This window comes from Tinamus guttatus, unplaced genomic scaffold (genome assembly GCF_059628265.1).
Source record: "Tinamus guttatus ecotype Peru unplaced genomic scaffold, ASM5962826v1 Tinamus_guttatus_pri_ptg000423l, whole genome shotgun sequence".
Lineage (NCBI taxonomy): Eukaryota > Metazoa > Chordata > Aves > Tinamiformes > Tinamidae > Tinamus > Tinamus guttatus.
Genome location: NW_028288957.1, coordinates 3,648,989 through 3,667,448, shown reverse-complemented (window position 1 = coordinate 3,667,448; position 18,460 = coordinate 3,648,989). Strand labels below are relative to the sequence as shown.

General features: G+C 60.8%; 2 protein-coding genes across 2 annotated transcripts; both read left to right on the top strand.

The window, feature by feature from the left end:
* Window positions 1-112: 112 nt before the first annotated feature.
* On the top strand, window positions 113-9,780 carry MFHAS1 (multifunctional ROCO family signaling regulator 1). Its single transcript, XM_088531515.1, has 3 exons — window positions 113-3,224; window positions 9,496-9,622; window positions 9,735-9,780. The coding sequence occupies exons 1-3, from the start codon at window positions 113-115 to the stop codon at window positions 9,736-9,738; spliced, it is 3,243 nt and encodes a 1,080-aa protein (XP_088387641.1). The 3' UTR covers window positions 9,739-9,780.
* A 2,131-nt stretch (window positions 9,781-11,911) lies between these two features.
* ERI1 (exoribonuclease 1) lies at window positions 11,912-18,035 on the top strand. Its single transcript, XM_088531514.1, has 7 exons — window positions 11,912-12,015; window positions 12,741-12,919; window positions 13,228-13,438; window positions 14,273-14,356; window positions 15,071-15,180; window positions 16,303-16,417; window positions 17,790-18,035. The coding sequence occupies exons 1-7, from the start codon at window positions 11,947-11,949 to the stop codon at window positions 18,033-18,035; spliced, it is 1,014 nt and encodes a 337-aa protein (XP_088387640.1). The 5' UTR covers window positions 11,912-11,946.
* The last annotated feature ends 425 nt before the right edge of the window (window positions 18,036-18,460 follow it).

The following is an 18,460-nucleotide window of genomic DNA, read 5'->3' as shown; positions in this document are numbered from 1 at the left end:
CGCCGGCGCTCCCGCCATCCGCCGCCGCCTCCCGGCGTTCCCGCCGCGTCCCCGCTCCCGCCCCGCGTCTCCCCGGCGCCCGCAGCGGGCGGCGGCAGGTAGGGCCGGCCGGATGGCGCAGCCGGAGCCCGCGCGGCCGCCGCGCCCGCCCGGCGGCGCCTCCGTGGGCTCGCACAAGGCGCTGGGCGGCCCCGCGGCGCCCGACGAGGGCCCGGGCGGCGAGGAGGACGATGCGGACGCGGAGCCGGACGCGGAGCCGGACGCGGGGCCGCCGGGAGGGCCGCCCGCGGCGGCGGCGCCGTGCGAGCTGGAGGCACTGGACCTGAGCGGGCGCGGGCTGGAGGAGCTGCCCGAGGAGCTGTGTGCGGCACTGGGCGGGCTGCGCGCGCTGAGCCTGCGGCGCAACCGCCTGCGCCGCCTGCCTGCCGCGCTGCGCCGCCTGCGCCGCCTCGCCGAGCTCGACCTCAGCCACAACCGCCTGCGCGCCCTGGGCGACGGCGACGGTGCTGCGCTTGCCGCCCTCGGCAGCCTGCGCAAGCTCAGCCTCAGCCACAACGAGCTGGGCATCCCGCAGGCGCCCGCGGCGCCACCTGCGCGGCCAACCTTGTCAGCGTCTTCGTCAACGTCTTCAGTGTCTTCGTCAACGTCTTCGTCATCGTCTTCGTCAACATCATCCACGTCTCTGTCAACCTCATCAACGTTGTCATCAACGTCAACAGAACCAACGTCAACGTCGTCTTTGTTGCCGTTGAGCTCGCCGACGGCATCAAGCTCGCCGCTGCCGCGCTTGGCCGGGCTGGGCAGCCTCGAGGAGCTCGACCTCAGCTTCAACCGCCTGCGCCGCCTGCCCGAGGGCCTGGGCCGCCTGCGGCACCTGCGGGCGCTCGACGTGGACCACAACCTGCTGCCCGCCTTCCCGGCCCCACTGCTGGAGCTCTCCGCCTTGGAGGAGCTCGACTGCTCAGGCAACCGGCACCTGGGTGCGCTGCCCGAGGGCATCGCCGCCCTGCGGCGCCTCAAGACCCTCTGGCTCAGCGGTACTGGCCTTGTGGCCCTGCCCGAGGGCCTGTGCCAGCTGGGCGCCCTCGAGAGCCTCATGCTGGACGGCAACAGCCTGCGGGCCCTGCCCGCCGGCTTCGGCCGCCTGCAGCGCCTCAAGACGCTCAACCTCTCCTCCAACCTGCTGGCCGACTTCCCCGACGCCGTGCTGGCCCTGGGCGGCCTGGAGGAGCTCTACCTGAGCCGCAACCAGCTCACGCTGCTGCCTGCCGGCCTCGGCCAGCTGCGCCAGCTGCGCGCGCTCTGGCTGGACAACAACCGCATCCGCTACCTGCCCGACTCCATCGTGCGCCTGTGCAGCCTGGAGGAGCTGGTGCTGCAGGGCAACCACATCGCCATCCTGCCCGAGGGCTTCGGGCAGCTCGCGCGCGTCACCCTCTGGAAGATCAAGGACAACCCCCTCATCCAGCCGCCCTACGAGGTGTGCATGAAGGGCATCCCCTACATCGCCGCTTACCAGCAGGAGCTGGCGCACTCGCAGCCGGCCCTCAAGCCGCGCCTCAAGCTGGTGCTGCTGGGCCCCACAGGTGCCGGCAAGACCCTGCTGCGGCGGCGCCTCATGGGCGAGGAGGCGGCGGGCGCGGAGGTGCCACGGCGCGGTGTCGACGTCACTGACTGGGCGGCGGACGCGCGTCGGGGCCTGGCCTTCATCGTGTACGAGCTGGCGGGGGAGCCGGGCTACGACGCCATCCAGTCCTTCTTCCTCTCGCCCGGCGCCCTGTACGTGCTGGCCGTGAACCTGAGCGCCTACGCGCCGCAGCGCTTCTACGGCACCGTGGGCTACTTCCTGCACTGGCTGGGCGCCAAGGTGCCGCACGCCGTGGTGTGCATGGTAGGCACGCATGCCGACCTGTGCGCTGAGCGGGAGCTGGAGGAGAAGTGCCTCGACATCCACCGGCAGATCGCCGCGCAGGAGAAGCGCGACGCCGAGCGCCTGCGCGGCCTCGTGCGGCAGGTGGACGAGGCCCTGGGGCAGGACCTGGAGGTGCGCTGCTCCAGCCCGCACGGCGCCTTCTACGGCGTGTCCGACAAGAACCTGCGGCGCAAGAAGGCCCAGTGCCAGTACCTGCTCAACAACCGCCCGCAGATCCTCTCGCCCGTGCTGCCCTTCGGCTGCCGCGAGCGCGCCCAGGCGCGGCGCCTGCGCGAGAAGCTGCTCTCGGTGGCCGAGCACCGGGACATCTTCCCCAACCTGCACCGGGTGCTGCCCCGCTCGTGGCAGGTGCTGGAGGAGCTGCACCTGCAGCCGCCCGCGCGGCGCCTCTGGCTCAGCTGGTGGGACTCGGCGCGCCTGGGCCTGCAGGCGGGCCTCACCGAGGACCGGCTGCAGAGCGCCCTCAGCTACCTGCACGAGAGCGGCAAGCTGCTCTACTTCGAGGAGCACGGCACGCTGCGCGAGTACGTGTTCCACAACCTGCCGCGCCTCATCGACATCCTCAACGTGTTCTGCGAGCGCGACGCCGCCACGCTGCTCCGCAAGCTGCTGGGCGGCGGCGCCGACGAGCTGCGGGCCGCGCAGCTCCGCCACTATGTGGAGGGCTTCCTGCTGCACGGCCTGCTGCCCGCCCACGTCATGCGCCTGCTGCTCGAGCCGCACGTGCAGAGCCGCCAGGACCTGCAGCTCATCCTGGAGCTGCTGGAGAACATGGGGCTCTGCTACTGCGTCAACAAGGCCGGGCACGAGCCGCCCAACGGTGCCGCCGCCGCCTGGTACAAGTTCCCGTGCTACGTGCGCAACGAGGTGCCCCACGCCGAGGCGTGGATCCGCGGCGCCGGCCTGGGCGGGCCGCCGCTGGCCGTGGAGCAGCTGCAGGTGCGGTACAGCTTCCCCTTTGTTTTCCCACCCGGCCTCTTCACCCGCTACAGCGTGCACATCAACCGGCACGTGGTGCAGCGCTCCGACGGGCGTTGCCAGGTGTACGCGTACCGTGGCAAGGTGCCCGTGGTGGTGAGCTACCGACCGGCCGGCGCCCCGCGGCCCGCCACGCTCTCCATCGCCAGCCACGCCGCCCTGCCCAACATCTGGACGGCCTGGCAGGCCATCACGCCCTTGCTGGAGGAGCTCAACGCGCTGCTCCAGGAGTGGCCGGGCCTCCACTACACGGTGCACGTGCTCTGCTCCAAGTGCCTTAAGCGAGGGTCGCCCAACCCGCACGCCTTCCCAGGTAAGGGCCTTCCCCTGCGGGGCCGGGGGAGGAGGAAGGCGGCTCTGCCTGGGCACGCAGAGCTGGGGACGAGCAGGAGGGCGGCTGCCTGGGCGCGGAGTCGGGACGAGCAGGAGGGCGGCTCTGCCTGGGCGCGTGGCGCTAGGGATGAGGACGAGAGCGGCTCTGCCTGGGCACGCGGGGCCGGGGACGAGCAGGAGGGCGGCTCTGCCTGCACAGAGCTGCCCTGAGACACCTGTCCTCTTTGTTTCTGGGGCTCGCTTGGGAGCTGTTGTTCTGGAGACATGTGTACACGTATACGTGAAAAGCGTAGATAAACCTAGTTCCTTCCCCATCATCCCCTGCTTTTTGCAAGCGAGCAGCATCTCTGCGCGCGGCTGTGCAGCGTCGCATGAGCCCGCATCACCCTGGTGCCTCCCCGCAGTGTTGGAGCTGCAAACGGGTGAGGAGTCAACCCTGCGCTGCAGGAGCGCCGCGTTCTCCGCGCCCCCGTGCTGCCCAGGGCCTTGGAGCCTTGGTCTTTTAGCGGTAACGCGAATAAGGGGGGTTTCTCTCTCCTTTCTTTGTCTGCGAGCGAAAACGAGGAGATGCTTTTCTGCTCCGGAGCTGGGCCACACTGGCTGCATCTTCCCCGAGCCACTTGCGCTTACATAAGGGCTCGCGAAGCCGCAGCGGCACCGTGCCCGAGCAGCGCTCTCCCCTGGGAATAAAACAAGAGCCCTAGAAAGAAGCAGCAACCCGAGGGAGCTGCCCGTGCGCACGGGGAGGGCTGCACGTTGGAGCCCGTCCTGCTCTCGTGCCGAAGGCTGGTGCTTGGCGGCGCCAGGGATGGGATCGGGGCGAGTCGGCAGCTTTCTGAGCAGTTCCCGCGGGAGCTCCGTGGGCTGGCGGCGCCGCGGGGGCTTTCTGGGAGCGCCCCAAGAAACCGCTGCGCAACGGGAACGAGGGCCACGCTGCTGCCGAGGCGCTGCCAAAGCCGGGCGTGCGTACAGCAGCGCGGCTCGGGCTCGTGTGACCGTCCTGGCCGCCCGCCGCTTTCCTTGGAAGCGCCTTTGGAGAGCGCTGGGTGCTCCAAGCCGAGGGTTCGGCTGCCCCTGCTCAAGCCTCACTCCTAACCCCGCTTCCTTCCCGCCTGCCCCTGCAAAAGTCCCATTTTCTGAGAGATTTACTGGCGGGCACAGAAACGGTTAACAAGAACTGGGATCCGGGCTTCAGCCTTTTGAGGGTTTGTTGCAAACAACCAAGGAGGGGAGAAAAAAAAAATACACGCCTGGGCAGGGTCCTTATAAGGAAGTTTTCATGCCTGAAACATGGTTTTGTGCCTGGGTGAAGCAGGAATGGAGCTGGAATCCGAGCGGCGACCTCCGCGCGCTCTGACGCTGCAGCCTGCCTGATAAGCAACACCCTGATTTATTTTCCTTTTTTCTTCTCCCTTTTGCACTCTAAATAAAAAGCCCCTTGGCAGGCTAATCCCTGCTCGGGGCGAGCAGCACGGCACGGTTTCCGCTGCAAGTGCTGTGATTTTTGTGCATGAGGGTATTTATTTTTTGCTTCCTGCACGGAAGGGCTTTTATTTGTCCACGTCCCCGCAGGCTCCGAGGCGCCTGGGGCTGGTGGCTGCCTGGCTGATGCATGGGCTTTGTTTGGACGGACCAGGCGGCGCAAGTGGGGTCTCCAAGCTCCCCTTGGCCGGGTGAAACACGAGGGTTTAGTGCAGAGGCGCCACAGGTCTGGCGGGGTACAGACTGCAGCGTTTCCTTTGTGTCGCGGTGCGGTTCCCTCGTGAGACCCTCTGCAGTGGCCCGCGCAGGGCGAGCTCTAGGCCACCTCGTGACGCCTGTGCTTCGAGGTGGACGGAGCCTCCAGCCGCGCAGGGAGAAGATCCCGGCGGCGTCATGAGGGGTGCGTGAGGAGGGAGCCCTGAGATCGGCTCGAGACGCGGAGGAGGCTCCAGAGATTTCAGCGTCTTTCCGAGAGCAGCTGGTGTCAGGTGTGGGGGCTCGTTGGGTCGGCAGCACTGAGCTCCCCCTGCGCAGGGAGCTCTGCGTTTTGCTCCTAAACATAAAGGCCGCGAAGGCCTCCAAATGCGCTGGTTGTCCTCCTGTTTGGGAGGAAGGCGCCAAGGTGCAAATCCATTGCTAGCTCCTATTCCTGCTCTTGTGCCTTGGGAGAGGGTGGTGGGAAGTGGCCTCCACTGCCTTTCCGGGTGTTGTGACCTTGTTACTCCACACTCGGCCGGGGCTCCGAAGGGCTGAGCATCCCTGGAAAAGCACAGGGAAAGGCAGGAGGATCGGCTGCCCCGGTGCCCTGGAAGGTGTTCGGTACCTTCTGCTGCGGGCCCGGGCAGCCATGGTGAGAAGCAGCGGGGCGGCTGGAGCTAAACGAGGTCACCTCTTCTCAGGTGAGCTTGTGGGCTGCCTATTAAAGGCTGTGCTATTTTGGGATCGTTTCCATCCTTTTGGTAGGAAAGGGAGCGCCCGGAAGGGACCGTGGGAGGAAGATGATGTGTAAAGCACAGCCTGCATTATAAACCGTCGAGCCCCTCCTGCTGCAGCAGAATCCACTGGCGCTTTTGGCTAGTGGAGGCCGTAAGTGGCCATGAAGGGAGCAGCATATGGATCCCGTCCGGCCCGTCTGTCTGCGGTACGCCACGGCGGGGGCTGCCCCGGGGCCCCAGCATGCCAGAGCTGGGGCTAAAGCAGGGGACGAGGAAGCTTCGTGCCCTCTCCGTGCATTGTCACTGTGTGTGTCATAGCGTCACTCTGGCTGGGTCTCACCGGGCCCTGCGTGCATCCTCCCTCTGCTCCATTAATTCCCGGGAGCAAATAGCTGCGCTGCCTGTCCGATTGCTCAGCGCCACGCTGGTCAGGAGCGTGGCCGCGTTTGCCGCAGCGCGCGGTGCGGAGCTAAACGTGCGCGTTGCCTGAAGGGCTGCGTGCTGGGGCCTTGCGAGCAGAGGGGCAGAGGGGACCCACGGAGGTGTCCCCTTGCTTGGCAAAGGCCTCGCTTCTGCCTGGGAGTTGGGAGCTGCTCTGTAGCCGGAGGCGCCCTGCGAATCGCCGACCCGTCCTGCGCCCCGGGCAGCCCGGCGGGCTCTGCAAAGCCTGACGAACCGGCGTCCGGGCGGCGGCGGGAAGGGCCGCGTGACGCCAGGCGGCTCCGCGATGGCAGGAGCCGCCACCCGCTGCGCGGGTCCCCCCAGGCAGGCTGCGCGGGGTGCTCTCCATGCGCTCGCTGGGCGCGGGGCTCCGTGGCAGAGTTCCAGGGTGCACGGCAGGCCGGGCTGGGGGTGTTACGTAACGGGGCGAGCTTTCAGATCCCTCGGCGTTTCTCTCATCCTGCCTCTGGAACAAACTGCTCCTTTGTCTGAGCAAGACGGTGACGTGCTCGTTTCAGATAACGGCGCCCGCAGGGCATGGAAAACAGACCTGTTGGCATGACCCAGGCTTATCCAAGCGGCTAAATTTGGGGAACTTATCCCAAAGGAGCTTCCCCTTCCTGTTGTCTGACATGACATGTCTTGCCGCTTGCTTGTCCTGGGCACCACTCTCCCCGAAGTCCTGTCCTCTGGGCAGAGCTCCTCTCCACCTGGCCCTAGTCCTGGGGCTCAAAATTCCCTGTTCTCCGGGGAGAACAGAGCCGAGCTCCGTGTGGACCCTCAGGTGCTTCGGCTGCGAGTCTTTGTGGCTCTTGGTGGCCGTTGCTGGATCTTGGCACCATCTCAGCTCTTGCTTCCGGGGACAAGTGATGCAGCCCAGTGCCTGGGGAGAGATGTGGAGACAAACGTGAAGAGTTGAGTCTTGTGTGGGCCTTTCCCCAGCAGTGTATTTGTGCCGGGAAAGCTCCAAGGAAACAGTCTGGGGATTTTCAGGTGACTGCTGTACCAGAAAGCTCCCAAGGAGCTTGGGCAGGGGATGGAGCTCAGCCCTCGCCCGGCTGCGCTGCCGGGGACGGCACTTCTCGGCAGCGCTTCATCGCCTCGCTGACCCGACCGCTGCCACAGAGGGGTTACGACCCATCATATTCACTCCATAAATTCCCTGGTTTGCGCGGGGAAAACGTGTGTGCAAGCAAAGAGCGCCCATTTCGGCTGTCGTCACCCGCTCGGGCAACGCGAGGGTTCAGAGAAGGATGATTAAACGATTGGAAATGTTGGGGATTTGCGGCAAAAAAAAAAAAAAAAAAAGATTTAGAAGTTTAGTTCTCATTTCTCCTGGAAAAGGGTCGAGCAGAAAGCGATGCTGCAAAGTCCTTACTATTAAGAGCACAAACGGGGCTTTGTTCTTGGCCGCGCAGCAGGTTTGGTGCTGCTGGACACGGCGTGCTGTGGGCGCCGCAGGGCTCCTCCTGCTCCTGCGTGGTCGTGGCCCCTTGTGCTCCATCGGACGGCAGAAACCCTTGACCCGCAGCGGCCTTGGGGAGCGGTCAGTGCAGAGCAGCAGGTCAGGTTTCCATGTAGCCGAGCAGCTCCGGGGGTGGTGCAGGTTCCTCCTCTGCGCTGCTGCCAGCAAGTAATTATTAACTAGCAGAGAGTGGGTAACGCAGTAGGGGAGGCAGCAAGGAGGCGGTTTATGGTACTTGAGTTAAGGCTGGAGCAAGCTCTGTGACGGGCAAATGCGGCGAAAGCCCCGCCATGACGCGGCTTTGAGGGAGCATCACGCTAATACGTTAAAATGTGGCTTCACGCCCTTATCTTTAACGTAAGGGCAAATTTAAGTTGCTGCAATTAGCAGATAAAACACTTAACAAATCACACACGTGAGCATGAGCGGGACTGGGAGCACTCGGATTTTGCTCTTTAAACCAGCGTATGGGAAGGGGAAACCTGAGGAGAGCGCTTGCCATGCCGGCTAGCGAAGCAGCCTCCTCTGATGAGTTCGGGGGTTGCTGAATGCCTTTATCTGAGCCCGGGAGAAGCCCTGCGCCTATGCGATCCAAGGAGTCAAGTCACTTTTTACCCAGGGAGAAGTTTGCTTAATCGCGGGGAAACCAGTTGGGCGACGCGGGCCCGTACGTGCCCTGCACGTGCACTCTGGGTTTCCTTGCATCGTCTTGGCCGGAGGAAGGCAGGTCACTGAAAGCCGGAGGCAGGGGAATGGCAGAACGTGGCTGGGCTTCCCAGGGCTCGCCGCGACAAGTGCGGCTCACTGCGGCTTTCCCTGCAGCAGGAGAGCGCGCACAGGGCCCTGCGCCAAAGCGGAGCCGGTAAAAATAGCCCAGAAGGAGATCTGGGGGCCTGGAAGCTGCGTGTTCCTATTCTGGGAGGAGGGCGGCTCGTCATGTTGTGCCTCTTCCCGAAAATGCCTTGACAGGCGCTCTCGTTCCAGCTAATAAGCTCCTGAAATGTTAATGAAGCCAATGAATTTTTCATGGCTTCGTATCACGGTCACCCGACGCTGCGCTGCAGCCAGCCGAGCGCAGGCAGCTTTGCAGGGCACGAAGAGGAAGGGCGGAAAAATGTTGGGCAGTTTGGAGGGTTCCCGGGCCCCTCTGTGGGCTTTCTGCAGCGCCGCTGTGGCTTCCAAGTTGCAGCATCCCTGCCTTTCTCCTGGCGCTGCTTGGATGCTGTTGGGAGGTGCCCGAGGCTCCAGACCTTCCTGGATGCTCCCAGAGGTACCTAAATGGGCTGTTTTCTTTCAAGCTCCTTTAATGAGGCAGAGGCTGATGGAAGTGGCTGGATTTTCGGCTGGCTCCCTGTGCCGGCAGCTTCCCTCCTCACCGCCGATTCATCACGGGGCTCCAGCATTTCACGGTATTTCCTGAGGGCCGGAGGCGCACGTGTGAGCCGTGCTGCCGGCATGTGCCCTGGAGCGAGGCTGTTCCATCCCAAATCCCAGTAAGCCAAGGATGGGAAGAGCAGCGGGTGCGAGAGGAGGGGACGTGCTCACAGCAGATGAGTGTTGGGGTGTTTTTAGCTTCCTGTAACTGGCCCAGCAGCTGAAATGCAGCGAGGAGAAGGAGGTGCTGGTGCAGGCTTGGAGCGTGCGGCTGGAGCGAGGTCCTTGCTAGGTTTCCTAAGGAGAAGAGCACTGGCAGCGCATCCGCTCGCGCCAAGGGTGTTTGGGCGAGGGGCCTTGGTGCAGCCGCCCGCTCAGGCTGGGGGCAGCTGCTTTCTGGAGGCTGCTTTTCCTTCGCCTGGAGCCTTGTCCTTGCTGCGCAGCCACTCGCCACTGCCCGCGCGAGTGTGGGAAGGGGCCGTTCGGAGCTGCAAGAAGGTGCCCTGCGAAACACGGCGCGCGAGCGCTGTCCCCGCGTGTTCTCTCGTTCCCAGGAGAGCTGCTGAGCCAGCCGCGACCAGAGGGGCTTACGGAGATCATCTGTCCCAAGAACGGCAGCGAGCGAGTGAATGTGGCCTTGGTTTACCCGCCCACTCCCACCGTCGCCAGCCCTTGCTCCAAGTGAGCGCCGAGAGCTGCCGCTTTGTCCTCCACGGTGCCGCAGAATGGGCTGGCGCCGCGCGCGGGAGGGTGCCCATCTCCCTGACCGTGTCCCTGTGCTTCCCACTCGCAGGTAACACGGCAGCGCTGCTGCCGGAGGTTTTTCCGCTTCGGACTCTGAGCAGCCGCGGGGCCTGGAGGGTCCCGGGGTGCCCGGAGGCCGAGGATGGCAAGGCACGAGGCGAAGCGGCCACGGCGGGCAGCGGGGAAGGCGCCCCAGAGCCGGCGCTCCACGTGCGACGCCGCTGAAAAGACACTTGGATCTCACGGTGACGGTGAAGGTGTCCTCAGTATCACTTCATTCACACCTGCTCGGGAGGGAGCCTCTTGGGACGAGCTGCAGCAGCAGAGCCCGGATTTGCTCCCGGACGAGTGAGTGCAGCGGTTGGTGGCCTGGGAAGCGGGGTGGGAAGCACGGCCCCCGTGGTATGCCATGGGGCTCCAGCCAAGGCGGGAGCAGAGAGAGTTTCGGAGGCTTCTGGGGAGCCAGGATGCCTGCTCGGCGGGGAAAGGCTTCCCTGATCCCGGGCAGAGCACGCTGGCTCTTCTGGAGCTAGCATCCTTGATAGAGCCAGAGCTCGCCCGGGAGCGCGTGCTGCTGCCTCCGCTCACTGCTGCTCACGTGTCTGTCCCGGCAGGAGGAAGCTCACACTTCATTGCGTGACATAGCGTGGAGGAAGGAAGCCGCAGAGCGGATCCTCTCTGGACCTGCGTGCCGCCGCGCCTGCTCCCACGGACGGAGCACGGATGGAGCGGGGAGACGGAGCAGCCCTGGGCCCACAGCCCCCGGCAGGAGCTCTCGGTGGGCGCCTACAGCCACGCCAAGATGGGGATCGCTTTTTCCTGCCCGCCGTTCAGGACCTGGCCTGACTACGGTTCCATCCTTTTTGGATTTTTTTTTTAATATGTGAAAACCCCTTGATTTTCTACTCAGTCCAAAGTGGCCCCCACTTGCAAGGACTGTGCTGAGGGTTGGCGGGGGCTTTCGGCGTTGCCGCCACGCCGCAGAGCTGCCGGGGCCTCGTGCCCAGGCCCTGGAACAGTGGCTGTGCGTAGTGGGATTTGCTCATCCCCGCTGAGGATTGGTCGCCAGCCGCAGGAGGACTCCAAGCATGCGAGCACACAGTTGGGAGCGCAGCTCTCGCACTGCTCCTGGCCTTGTGGGCACAGTGCATCTCCTGCCAGAGCTGGCAGCGAGCTTAGCTCCACCGAAACACAAGGAGGATGCCCTGGGGCCGCTGCTTCCTCCGCTTCGGAGATCTCTGCTGGATTTTGCGTTATTGATGACCCTCTTGCTCGCCGGGCGCTTGGTTTCCTACTGGAGCTGGCAACGAGCGTGAGCCGGCAGGACCCGGGCATCAGCCTCACATCCGTCCCAGCTCCGTGCACCGCGTGGGGAGCTGCGTGAGATGCAAAACACAGGGGCTGCAGCCGGAGCGAGCCCGAGGGGCGACCTTGCACGCCCAGCGCTTGGGGGCCGGGGCGGCCTGTGGCCCAGCAGGACCCTGCACGCACACGCACGCACCCACACGCGCACCCCTGCGCACCCGCACCCACGCGCGGCCTACCAGAACCACCCACAATAAAGCGGTCTCAAGGAGCGGCCCGGCTATCCGCTTCCTTTCGCCCCCTTGGGCACCTCAGGATGGATCCACTGGGATGCGTGCGGGAGCATCCTGGGATGAGCCTCTCTTTTTTTCTTTTCGGGGCATTCTGGGGGTTTGGTGAGGAACAGGGGTCCCGGGGTGCTCAGTTTGGGAAGGGAACACTGAGGAAAGCCAGGGCAGCAGGAAGCACCTGCACAAACTTGGGTGCTCAGGAGGGGCCCCCCCAAAACCAGGCAAAGGAGTGAAAGAGACTCCCTAAACCAGGAAAAGGCTCAGGAGGGACCCCCAAAACCAGGCAAAGGCCACGGAGTGACTTCCAAAACAGGGCAGAGGCCATGGACGGGTTCCCTGCAAGGGTCAGAAGGGACCTCCAGAACTCAGCAAAGGCCTGGGAAGGACCCCCAAAATAAGGCCAAGGCCATGAGGGACCCCCAAAAGGGGGCCAAGGCTCAGGAGGGAGCACAGCAAGCCCGTTGCACAGCTGGAAGGGGGTCTCCCGAGCACAGCACTGCCGGCTCCCTGCCCCGCACTTCAGCGGGGCGCTCTCGGTGCGGGTAGAGGCGCCTCTTTCCCGGCGGAATAAACGGGGCGAACACAAACCCGGCCGCTCCCGCCGCCTCCGCGCCGCTCCGCCCCGCGAGGGGCGGTCCGCGCCCGCCCGCGGCCCCGCGCGCCGCCATGGAGGAGCAGAAGGAGAACCGCCCGCGGGCCGCCCTCAACGAGGCGCCGCCGTCCGCCCGCCTCGCGGTGAGGGGCAGCGGGGCGCGGAGCGGGGCGGCGCGGACAGGGGGGCGCCCCAACCGCCGTAACGGCCGCAACGGCCGCGAGCGGGAAGGGGGTGGGGGTGGGCTGCGCATGCGCGGCGTCCGCCGGCCCCCCCCGCCTCCCCGCGCATGCGCAGAACCGCCGTCTCGCTGTCACCACGGCAACGGCGCCCCGGGTTTTTCCCGAAACGACGTGTTTTCTGCTCGTTTTTGCGGCGCTTTCCTACCGGTCGTGTCTCATACGTGTCTCACAGAGGTGCCGGGGGGAACCCGCGTGGCCGCCGCCTGTTTGGGAGCCGGTGCAGAGGGGCTCGGCCCTCTTTTTGTTGAAATCGGGGTGCTTCTCCTGGCGTTTTTCCCACTGATGTTTGGTGCCGGTCACGACCTCCTGCCATTGCTTTTGCATCCTTTTCTTTTGTTTTCCTTATTATTGTTATTTTTATTATTATTCCCCAGAAGTATAAAGGAGAGCATGTTTTTTTTCAAAGCAGGTCCCTTTATTGACTTATTCCTACCCCTTTCTAAGGTACTTCCTTTTTTCCTACCCATTCCTAAGGTCCTTTCCTTCTTTCACTCGCTGGCAAAATGCTGCAGTGCTTTAATGCCTTTTTGTATCGAAGCCGCATGCAGATGTTCACGGTCCAGTGTCTCTTTTGGCCTCCCTGAGTGACGCACAGGTTTTCCTTTATTTTCTTTTCTCCCGTCTAGGGAAAGCAGCAGCCCTGTGGGAACAAGGAGCAGGAAGCCGACGGGAAGGACTTCGCCCGGAGCCCGGGCGACTTCAGCGACCCGGTTTACAAAGAAATCGCCATGACCAACGGCTGCATCAACAGGATGAGCAGGGACGAGCTCAGGAGCAAGCTGGCCGAGTTCAAGCTCGACACCAGGCGAGGCCGAATTATAAAACCTCCCAGCTTGTCTCGGGGAGCAGCGTAGTCGTCAGGGTCGGGTATTTTAACTGTGCACCTTGCTGCTCGGCCTGTCCCAAAATGTCCACTTATCCAGGTGTTTTGGTATCCCGACCTCTCTTGTAATGGAGCGTGAGCTGCAGGGTGAATGTTGAATTCGGGCCTCAAAACCGCCTTGTAAATTATGAGTTTTGGAGCTGCTAGAGGCAGCTTCAGCTGTACAGGGGCAAGATGATTGATGTGATTAAATGAGCAGGTGATCTCTGATGCTTTCCCCATCCATTTAGAGGAGTGAAAGATGTCCTGAAAAAGAGGCTGAAGAACTACTATAAGAAACAGAAGCTGATGCAGAAGGAGCCCCCGGATGGAGGCAGCTGCTACGACTACATCTGTGTCGTTGACTTCGAAGCAACGTGCGAGGAAGGAAACCCGCCTGAGTTCGTGCATGAAATCATCGAGTTTCCTGTTGTCCTGTTAAACACACGCACCCTGGAAATAGTAAGTGGGCTTACTGTTGTAAGATAATAATCACGTATGAAGTGATTATGGCCTCGATGTGCTTTTTTTGACGGGTCTCCTCTGCTTCAGAAAGGCTGTTTTTTTAGATAGATGTTGAACTTCATTAGAAATAGACTTCTTTTTCTTAAAAGCCAATACTCTGTGCCCATTAAGCAGAAGCCAAACCTTTCTGATCTTAAAAATACGGAGCAGCTGGAGAGGATCGTGCCCCTCTGCAGTGTGTTTTTTGTTTCTATACTGAGTCCCTCTACTGAGAAGACGGAACTTTCAGTTTCTCAATTTCCCTCTCTATTTTTCCTCGGAAGCTCCCCTTTCCAGTGCTTCCACAGCCTTTCTCGTAGGGAAAAAAAACATTCTCTTGTCCTGCTGAAACCGAAGGACACAGTGAAAAGGAGGAGCCGCGTGTCCTTCCCAGAAACACTGCATTTCTCGGGAAGCAGAGGGAGGAAGGGGAGGATTTCCAGGAATTGTTGGGATGCAGCAGAGCCGCTTGCGGCACGTGCAGAAATGCGCAGGCTGCCGAGCCCGTTCTGTTGCCCACAGGTGGGGAAGCCGCTGGGTTTTTCTCCCTTCAGAAAGGTTGGGTATCGCTGGAGCCGGCTGGGGGGTGTCTTTTTGCCAAAGGAACTTGCATTTGGCCTTCCCTTTTTCCCCGCATCCGCGTGCCCGCTGGCAGAGGCTGCGGGTGGGAAAGCCTGGCACCCCCTTGGGAAGCTCCCGGAGCCACGCGGGGTCCTGGCACTCCCCCCTGCCCCTCTGCCGCGGGCAGGCCCTGCAGGGTGCCCCGCAAAGCGTCTCCTTCCCTCGCTGCAGGAGGATGCCTTCCAGCAGTACGTGAAGCCGGAGATTAATCCCAAGCTTTCGGCCTTCTGCATCAGTCTCACGGGAATCACGCAGGTAACTTGGGCTTCTGGGTCCTCCCAAACAAACAAACAAGCAAACAAGAGATCTGGGGTTGGTATGTTCAGATTTACGTGCCACTTTTTTTTTTTTTTTTTTTCTGTAGGACTTGCTCTCTTCAGTGTCTTTTGTTGTTTTTTTTTCCCCTCTCCCAGCTGTTATCCCAGAATTGATGTCACCAGGTCGGTCTGTTGAGGCGTTTTCAGGAGCTCTGGGGGAAAGCCTTCACTTTGTAGTTGTGTTCAGAAAAATAATGACTAACACAGCTTCTGAATTGCATACGTGTGTGTGTATCCGTGTGTGTCCATGTATGTAAACATGTAATTTTTTTAGGAGTTTAGGGAGTGTGGTGGCTACAGTTTGTGCTCGAGCGACTTGAGCCCGGAGCAGGGAAATAGCTCCAGGATTTTTGAGCCAAGTTCAACAAATGACTAATCCATTAGCTGTGTAGAGGTCATGAGTGGTTAGACTATTTTAATGGTGATTAGGTGATGCCTTCTGTTAGAAGAATCTAACAGAATTTATGCTGTCTTTATAATGCTGCTTTTATAATGAGTAATACGTTTCTGAAGAATTTTGTGAAGCCTTCCTAATTGAGTAATTTAGCAAGTACTTATGTAAGAGCTTAACTTTCACACTGCGTGGTGTTCTTCTTAATTTTGTTCCTCTTCTTCCTCCTTTTTCTCTTTTGTTTTCCCTTCCCCTTTTTAGGACATTGTCGATAAGGCCGACACGTTCCCTCAAGTCCTGCAGAACGTCGTGGAGTGGATGCGGCAGCGGGAGCTGGGCACGAAGTACAGCTACTCCCTGCTGACCGACGGGTAGGTCCCTGGAAAACTGCAGCGTCCTGCCCGGCTGCAGAGCCCCCTTTGCTTTTGGAACTTGTGCTGGAGTTTGTAAAGCTACAACCTGAGCTTGAAATGAGCCTTGGGTCCGTTAGATGGCACTGTTCCTTTTCCAGCTTTCCATGCCCGCCTGGGTGCAGGTTCATGGTGTCCAGGAGGGGTTTTTAGCCCGTTGCAATTTGCTGGCTCACAGCAAGTCTCACAGCCTTGTTTCTGGGAGAGCAATCCTTCCCAAATGCAAGAGTTGCAGAAGAAGTTCTATGGGATTCTTGTGTAATACCTCCAAGCTGCTTCAGCGACGCTTGTAGTTCCAGGCAACTCAAACGGCGTCTTCTCAACGCTTCCCTCACGTGAAGCACAGGAAGATATTGTAGCCTGTGACGTGAGTGGCTTGAGAAATCAAGTCCTGTAGGGTTGGACATTGGTAGGAATTGATGCATAGCAAGTGGTTTCGATTTTTTTTTTTTTTAATTTACATGACTCGGTGGGAAAATTGTTTTCACGTAAAAACCTTGTTTCTCAAAAAGCCTGAAGGCCAGGACAGGTGCAAATTGTGGCCTCCTCTGGTGCAGAGATGGTTTAACTGAGCTGTGGCTGTGCCCAGAGTGACCAGAGTGACTGTGAGGCTGCGTTTGAGCAATTAGAGCAGGCGAGGACGTGATGGAAGGTGGCATCGCTTGGTTTTAATCTGGGGCATTCTGGTAAGTGCTTCAGCTGAGCTGTTACCTATGAGGCGTTTCCATCTCTGGAAGCACGAGGGCTAAAGCAGAACTGCTACGAGGCTGCTTATACTGCTTGGTGAGGAGAACGTGTCTTGGGTGGCCCTGCAGGGTGAGCCCTCAGTGGTGCCACTGAAGGAAAATGGCAACGAGATGTCCCTGCCACAGAGGGAAGGAAGTGCAGACAGCTGATTTATTTTCCCTTTGATTAACAAGTTCATATTGAAAAGTCCCTTTCCAAGAGGATACTTTTCCTCGCCTAAGATCTTTTCCACCAGCCCTGTCTGACCAGAGGGCATCCAAATTAATCATTGTTAATGTGGGGTTTTTTTTTGTTTGTTTGTTTGTTTATTTTCTCTTCTCTCTTTGTCTTTTTAAGATCTTGGGACATGAGTAAATTTTTGAATATCCAGTGCCGTATTAGTCGAATCAAGTATCCTTCTTTTGCCAAAAGGTGGATCAACATTCGCAAATCGTACGGGAACTTCTACAAGGTTCGTATCGATTGCTTTTTCTCCCCTCTTGTGGGGGATGTTGTAAAAGTCTGATGTGTCCTGGTGTGCCTATGAGCTTTGCTTGTGGTGCCAAAATCGGGGCTGGACGACCTTCCTGCTGTTGCCTGTCTCTGCCGCGTTGCCATAAAGCTGCTTTTTGGCAGCCCCGGTGTGTTCCAAGCCAAAGTAACGTTTGTTGGAATGGGAATGGCAGCCCAAACCAGCCGTGTGAAGGATGTTGTCCTGCAAAGCACAACTTACAATGTGACAGATATGGAGCTGCTGGAGAGAGTCCAGCGCAGGGCTAGGAGGATGATCATGAGCCTGGAACATCTGCCCTGTGAGGAGAGGCTGAGGGAGCTGGGCCTGTTCAGCCTGGAGAAGAGAAGGCTGAGAGGGGACCTGAGCAGTGTCTATAAGTATCTCAGGGGAGGCAGTGAGGAGGATGGTGCTGGACTTTCTTCACTGGTGTTCACCAACAGAACTAGAGGTAATGGCCAGACACTGAAGCACCAAAAGTTCTGCAGGAACTTAAGGAAAAATTTCTTAGCAGTGAGGGTGCCAGAGCCCTGGAACAGGCTGCCCAGAGAGGTTGTGGAGTCTCCTTCTCTGGAGATCTTCAAACCCGCTTGGATGCAGCCCTGTGCCACGTGCTCTAGGTGACCCTGCGTGTGCAGGGGGGTTGGACTAGATGACTCTAGAGGTCCCTTCCAACCTTAAGCATTCTGTGATTCTATACGAGGAAGAGGAGGCTGAGATTCGATGGGAGCTTTGCTTTCTCCTTGGGGATATTGCAGGGATATCCCATTTCCCCTTCAGCTGTGGCCTTCCCCACTGCCAGCATGTGCTGGAAGGCAGAACAATCCGCTAGTCCTGTCAGCTGTAAAGCAGGTGTGTGTGCATTTCCCTTCCTCTGCTCAGTAACGAGGTGCAGCTCACACACCATTCAGGACGGGCATGCTGGAAATGCTGCTGATCTCCCATAGCGGTGGGAGTTGCTCCGGACCCTGCTGTCCGTGAGCATTGGAGGCTGGTGCTTCAATCCCTTGGCATTTCAGGAAGTCCTTTTCCCCCCTGCAGGGCTGCCTTGGTCATGCTTCCCTCCGCGCAGGGCTCGTGCAGGCCGTGTGGGGCGCAGTCTGCACGTCCTGAGCCGGGGCTGGGAATGGGGAGAGTCGCTCGAGATCACCCTGCGTCTAGACAGGAGCTTGTTGACTGTGTCCTCTCCGGAGGGGAAAAACAAGGAGTGTCTGCCTCTCCAGGGTGTTTGGAGTGTAATTGCTAGGGATCAAGAGAAGGTTTCGCCCAGTGCTTGAGGTGCATGCGCCGCGCGCGGAGCTAACGCCGGGCTGTGCCGCGCTCTGTGCCGCAGGTGCCGCGGAGCCAGACGAAGCTGACGATGATGCTGGAGCAGCTGGGCATGTGCTACGCCGGGCGGCCCCACAGCGGCCTGGACGACGCGCGCAACATCGCGGCCATCGCGGCGCGCATGCTGCGCGACGGCGCCGAGCTGCGCGCCAACGAGCGCCTGCACGCCGGCCAGCTCGCCGCCGTGCCCGCCGCGGCGCCCGCCGAGCCCGCGCCCGCCCCGCGCATGCCGCGCGCCCGGAGCTCCTAGCGCCGCCGGCCCCGGAGCCCCGCGGCGGCCACGGAGCCCCCGGAGTCCTGGGCTCTAATAAAGCGAAGGGCGGCAGCTCCTGCAAGCCCGTGTTGCAGCATTTGTTTTATACGTTTCCTCCGGTCGCTTTCATCAGTTCTAGCAATAAGCTGGACGCTCCTTGTCCAGACCCAGCCTTGCAGTCGCTGCTTCAACCAAAGCGCCTGCTCTGCAGGCAGGGGTCCAGCCCGGGGACGACGTGGGTTCCCCGTGCCTCGCTCCGATGACATCCACCCTCTGGTTACTCACTGCACACAGCAGGTCCCTGCTGGGAGGACCGCAGTGGAGATTGTGCGGGTGACATTGCCCGATAAGGCTGCTGATAATTTCTTGTTTTCTTCTGTGAAGCCTGGGAGAAGTGGGAGTGGTTCATCTTTTTTTCATAT

Bases quoted from the DNA above. Each gene is read 5' to 3' on its own strand.
- ERI1 (XM_088531514.1), top strand. From the start codon at position 11,947: ATGGAGGAGCAGAAGGAGAACCGCCCGCGGGCCGCCCTCAACGAGGCG. The intron at 12,016-12,740 runs GTGAGGGGCAGC...TCTCCCGTCTAG, and splicing joins CGCCGTCCGCCCGCCTCGCG to GGAAAGCAGCAGCCCTGTGG. The intron at 16,418-17,789 runs GTTCGTATCGAT...TCTGTGCCGCAG, and splicing joins CGTACGGGAACTTCTACAAG to GTGCCGCGGAGCCAGACGAA.
- MFHAS1 (XM_088531515.1), top strand. From the start codon at position 113: ATGGCGCAGCCGGAGCCCGCGCGGCCGCCGCGCCCGCCCGGCGGCGCC. The intron at 3,225-9,495 runs GTAAGGGCCTTC...TCTCGTTCCCAG, and splicing joins CAACCCGCACGCCTTCCCAG to GAGAGCTGCTGAGCCAGCCG.